The 6,000-nt window shown below is 37.2% G+C and overlaps 1 protein-coding gene across 1 annotated transcript in view; it reads left to right on the top strand.

The window, feature by feature from the left end:
- Positions 1 to 665: 665 nt before the first annotated feature.
- LOC104404131 (utrophin-like) overlaps positions 666 to 6,000 on the top strand; it is a gene marked incomplete at its 5' end in the record, with an annotated part of 86,393 nt that continues 81,058 nt past the window's right edge. Inside the window, one exon of the mRNA XM_010012483.1 lies at positions 666 to 795. Coding sequence (XP_010010785.1) covers positions 666 to 795 — 130 coding nt within the window. The remainder of the gene's footprint in view (positions 796 to 6,000) is intronic.

Raw genomic sequence — 6,000 nt, 5'->3', positions numbered from 1 at the left:
AAATTTATGTATATATAAAGCTCAATTGTTTCTGCATAATAAGGCTCAAAATACTTGCAACTAATCTGAAGGAATTTTGGGGGGTTTTTTTGCAACGTATTATCATCATAAAAGCTCTGGTTACGTATCTTCTAAGTTTTAAAAATACTAATAAATAGAAGACACAAAAGGAAGCATTTTCTAAGAAACGTAACGTACTTTTGCAGTTGTTTTTTTGAGTTGTAAAATTATCTTCTGAAGTTTCAGTAGATGCAATTTTACGTTATTCCAGCTACCAAGAAAGAAAAACGTGTGTTGTAGTAATCTGCTGTATATGAGCAGTCCTGTTCGTAGCAATAAACCCTTTAATTTTACTTTTTTTTTTTTTTTAGAGGTTAAATGTAGTAGTTTCCGTTTCTGTTATGTGTTTTTGAAACCTACCCTCACCATCTTTCTTGTGTTCAGTTCTTCAAGTCAATTCTATAAAAATTACCCTTCCAGCCTTAATTTCTTGACATTTCTGTTTTGTGAAATTTACATTTCATCTTTCATTCTAAATGACGTGTTGTCTATTACTCACTCACCAGACAGGTCTGGTCAAAGAGGTGAAAACAGAGAAAATGGTATAGTATCTGTTGTTTACAAGATCAAGTTACAAATGGCATTCTTCTTTTCCTTCCCAAAAGGCACTGAGGCGTGAACTGAAGGATAAAGAGCAAACCATTCTCAATGCTGTGGACCAGGCACGAGTTTTCCTTGCTGATCAACCAATTGAGGGGCCTGAGGAACCAAGAAGAAGCTTGCATTCCAAAACAGGTCAGAAAATGCTTACTTTTGGGAATGGTCAAAATGAGAGAAAAAGGACTTACATGTCTCTAGTACATATCTGATATCCTGATTACTTGGTTAGATTTCAGAATGTTCCAAATCACATCTCAATTGCTTTTATTTCAATTATTTAGCCTCAGAACATACACCCTGCTTTATAAGTATTGCATTTTAATGGAAGAAGTAGAAAAATCTGAATTTCCTTTTCCAATTTTTGATTCAAAACATTAAAGTAATTGCTTCTGTCTTCCCTTTCTTCTTAACAGGATGACATATGCACAGTAAGTGTAGTCAGAATAGTAGCTGAAGGATACACATACGAATACATAATTTTCCCCACCCCCATAACCAAAAAATAGAAAAATATGCCAAATATTGGTGTAAGTAAGTCCTAGAATTATGTTTCTGATATAAGTTACAACATTATAAAATCTTAATTACGTAAGAATTTTTCTTGGTAAAGATAGTAATCTGTTTGTATCAGTTGCTGTAAGATGTGAATAATTTACTGTTCTCAATAATTTACAAAATTACAGTATAGCTGCTTGTATCAGGAGGTTTTGTTGTGGTTTTTTTTCCCCATACATCTCCTTATGCATCTCCATAGCAAACTTTTAAAGTTTGTTCCATGGAAAGTCCTGATCTTTCCTGCAACATACTTTCTATTACTTCCGTGCAAATGTGGTTTCATATTCCCTAATTCAACTTTGTAGATAAAGTTTGAATAGCTGCTGATTAAAGCAAATGAATCATTTTTCCCTGTGATTAGTTCTTGTACCTTAGCTGCTATAATGTATCTTACTACTTCCTTTTTGAACTCCTGACTCCCGAAAACATAGTTTGTCTTTACTGTCAGACTTATTTGATACATTGCATTTCTAATGTTTTGGTCTAAATCACAAGCAACCTTGCAGTTGAAAAGTAAGCAATGCTTGTTTTATATTTGCTCATTTTTTCACACAAAAGTCTGAAGTCACAGATTCTCCTCTGAAAAGCCATAGAACAACCCAACATAAATTATGCCAGTGCATAAAATTTTACCAGTGTAAAATGTTAATTTTGTAGCAGGGGTTGATATCAGTGATTGAGTCAGTGTTGACTGAAAGTGCAAAAGCAGACTTCAGAAAATGAGCTGCATCATAAATTCTTGTTTTGCAATCTATTGTAGTATTGTTGTTATTGTTGTAGTATTATTATTATTAGTTATACAGATGGCAGTGATAACAAAATAGCAGGGAATTTGATGACTGTGCTAAAGTGCATAACAATAATGGCCAGGCAGATGGTCTGTAAGTGATGTATGAGTGTCTGTTGTCATCATATTTGAGAAACGATCAAATGTGTTTGGACTGGGAAGATTCATAGATGTGCATTGAACTTATTTTCCTCCTCCTTGTTCACACTCAGTAGTTCCATAGATTTTCTTGTTTTGAGCACGTGGTGTGTGGGTTAGTCTGGGCTACCAGCCAAACTCCCACCCATCCATTCACTCATTTCCTCAGTGGGATGGAGGCAGAAGATAGGAAGGAGTGAGAAAGCTCATAGGCCAAGATGGGGACAAATGCAGATCCATTACAAATTACCGTTATGGGCCAAACAGATTTAGCTTGGGGAAAATAAGCTATTTATTGACATTTAAAATAAATATTTAATTACTGGTTCAATGGTGAGAAACAGGAAGAAAACATGAAAACCACAGCTTTCCTCCCCTCCTCTTCAACAAGGCAGCAAGTGGTGTGGGAAGGTGGTGGGTCTACAGGCAGCCTAGCAGTTTCTCTCTGCTGCTCCTTTCTCCTCACATCTCTCTTCTGTCCCAGCCTGGGCTCTCCATGGGGAGTATCTGCCATGGAGCTGCTGTTGCTTCTGCTTAGGCCTTGGTGTTCCCTCTACTCTGACTCCTCTTTGTTCCCTCCTCCTCTCTCTCTGGTGTTTTCTACTGTATCCTAAATACGTTCCCTGAAGTGCCACCAGCGTGGCTGAGGGCCTCAGCTGTGCCCTGTGGCGGGTCAGCTGGAGCTGGCCGGCCCCAGCAGCCCCTTACAGACACCATGTGCACAGCACACAGTGGTACACAGCACTGTACGGTCATGATTTGAACACGGGTTTCACTGCTTCTATCAACAAGTAACAAAACCCTTTTCTTTTAAATCATAGTCACAGTAATTGGAAAATCACTGCTTCTTGAGGTTAATTCTTACCCTGTGTAATGTCAGGGGTGTTTAGGAGAGAGGGTTTTCTAATCTGAAGAGGGTAAAGTGGTAATTTTTTTTCTATTTTCTTCAACCTATCTCTCACCATCCACTAATTATTTTTATTTTTTTTTTATTCCTTCCTCCCCTTGCATTGTTGCAAGGACAAGGAATAAGAGAGGTTTAGGAGAAAACTGATTAGAATCAGTTTTGAGCTTGACTCATCAAGACCTATTTTAAGGACCTGTGCATACATACATTCATTGTTCCATCCAGAGAGAATATTTGTTATAAGATGCCTTATGACAACCCATTATTGTCTATAATGTTCTTGCTAATTTCAAATATATCACAAGAATGTAAAATCAGGTTATGAGCAAGCCTTGTTTTTTTCTTCCCATCTTGCCTTTAATGCTTCCTGTGTTGTCCTTCTACTGTACCCTGTAGTAATTGGCACATTCAAACACAGTTCTTCATCTTTCAGGAAATGTCCTTCTAAGTTAATCTTATCTCCCATCTGTCTTTTCTTCTGATTTTGTTTTGCCATGTTTCCATAGGGAGAAAAATGATAAAGCAAGCTTCACACTCTTCTTGCCTGTGAGCTGCTTCAGCATCTGAGTGGAGCTGATTGATAAAACCATCAGGCCAGCTGCTGAATTTTATAGATGGACAGGATAAAGAAATTGGAAATGCCTACATTTTTAGCTTTGTTGTCACATGTCCATGGTATAGGAGGAAATTTAAGTCTAAAAATTTTAATTATAATTCTCTATGGCATAGTTACAGTTGGCTTAGATCCTTATACTGTTGGTAAGGTTACAGGACATGGGAAACATAAAGGAAAGCAGAAATAATGTTTTCTGTCTCCAGGGTCCTACAGACTGATGATACAGCTTTGCTGAAGTTTTGTCCTTAAAATTCCACTGCTGCAATGAGGGATAATTTTTTTAGAAGATAACATAAACTAACATCCTAGCATATTACTATAGGTCTCCACGCTGATTCTCACTGCAACAGTGACTGTTTCCAGGAATCTGCAGTGTTGTTGAAGTACTTCAGTAGCTTCTAGATTCCTAGCTTTGAAAACTGCTATTTGGTAGCAAAGGCTGTTGTGATAAACACATCATTTGAAATTAAGCATTTGCCATCTGTTATCTCTCCTTAATTGAAAGTGTAGGAAGCCCCATAAATAACATCTGTTATAGGAGAAATATATTAGTAGATATCAATGAATTACATGCATATACTTACTATAAGCTTGTAGACACATAGAATATTCACCTCTTTCAGACATAAATAAGAGTCAAACTTCTTTGTTTACTACCACTGAGCAAGTTTGGGTAAATTCTCTGCCATAATTTTTCCTCTTAGCAAGGGAGATCAAACTGGAAATAGGTGATTTACTGTTTTCTAATGTATATAGCAGTCAATATTTCTATTTTCAAACACTTGTGCCTGTCCACCAGCTATTGTGTAAAACTAGCTACTACACACACCTGGGATAGCTTTCTGTTCTCTGCTATGCAGCTGAGCTGAATTTTTAACAGCTGAGTATTGGAAACAGGATGGCCTGAGGCCATAGTGGTCAATTTTATTATCGTTTTGGTTTTGTTTGATTTTTTTAAGCCATGAGGACCTCAGGTTATAAGCAAAGTTATATTAATTCTTGATCTGTATGCTCCGTTATATGGTCCAGTTTTAGCCGAAGTACTAGAATGCTTCCCAGATAGAAGCCATGTTCTTCAAGTTTAACTGTTGCCTTGTTTTAAAGACTCCAGAAACCAGTAAAGATTTGTCTGCAAGAGGATTTTCAGTTATGCTACTAGCAATGCAGATGACTGATGGATGTGAAAGTTAGGATGTTGCTTGAAAAAAAATTCCTTTCCTATACTCTAGAGCAAACGTAGTTCTGAAACACTGTAAATGAGCCTCAAGAAAGCAAATTGGAAACTGCAGAATATTAAACAAAAACTGTATAGAGGAGGAAACATGCTGAGAACGCTTGCTTAGAAGGTTCCAAAAATTTCCGAATATGGATGTTTCAAAGACCCATGTTGGTGTAATAGGATGCCATCAAGTCAGGGAGCCCTATCTCTTGTGCTGCCTGACTTTATTTTCGGGTGTTGTTATTTTGAATTAAAATAGATGCCTTTGTTTTGTTCTGAAATGCTGTTAGGGGATGTATATCTGTCTCCTACAGATTTGCTGAAGAGCTACCTGCCATATCTGCTGTGCCAGGAAAAAATCTTTATTGATCTTTGGAAGAAATAAAAGGCTTGTCACAGTCTGTACTTACAGTGCTTTGGAAACATAGGATTAATTCCTTGCTTCGCTGGAGTAACTGGGATACCGTGGTGATAGCCTTCTTTCCACTAGTACTCTCTTTTCAACAGGAATTGGAAGAAGACATAGTAGCTTGGTAATGCTGTAACAGTACTGTTATATTTGGTTTTTTCTGGTTTTCTGGCAGGAGCAGGCTAAAACTGAGTTTATACCTAAGTTTATGTTTCTGGAGTAACAGAAACGTTGATTGGGCTTCCACTATACCCCTTGTGAACTCATGTTGGATCACACCATTTATTACAAAATGGTGGCTTAATTTTAGTGAGAGGTATCCTGTGTGTTTTGATTATATTGACAAATTACACTGGCTGTGTTGGATAAATGCATGGTTGTCAGGATTGCTGTAATCTTTTTGGGTTTTCTGGAGAGAGATACTATGGGACAACTTAATTATTTCTTTTAACTTGAAGCTATTTTCTCTTTGTTTCATTCTTCCATGTCTTCCCCACTGGCACCCCCTGGGAAATCAACAACCATTATTGAAGGATATGTATACTTGCTAGCATTGTTCTCATTTGTCTTTATCTGGAGCCCATACTCCGGGCCCTTTCCAGAAGTATTCATCATACATGAGGTTAACAGCTTTCATTTTCCATGCTTTCACAGTTCTTTCTTCTACAGACTAAAGGTAATTTGTCTTTCAACCTGCAGAGTCTTTTCT

Source organism: Nestor notabilis, unplaced genomic scaffold (assembly GCF_000696875.1).
Source record: "Nestor notabilis isolate BGI_N333 unplaced genomic scaffold, ASM69687v1 scaffold4494, whole genome shotgun sequence".
NCBI classification, from domain to species: Eukaryota; Metazoa; Chordata; class Aves; order Psittaciformes; family Psittacidae; genus Nestor; species Nestor notabilis.
This window is presented reverse-complemented; position numbering and strand designations above follow the sequence as displayed.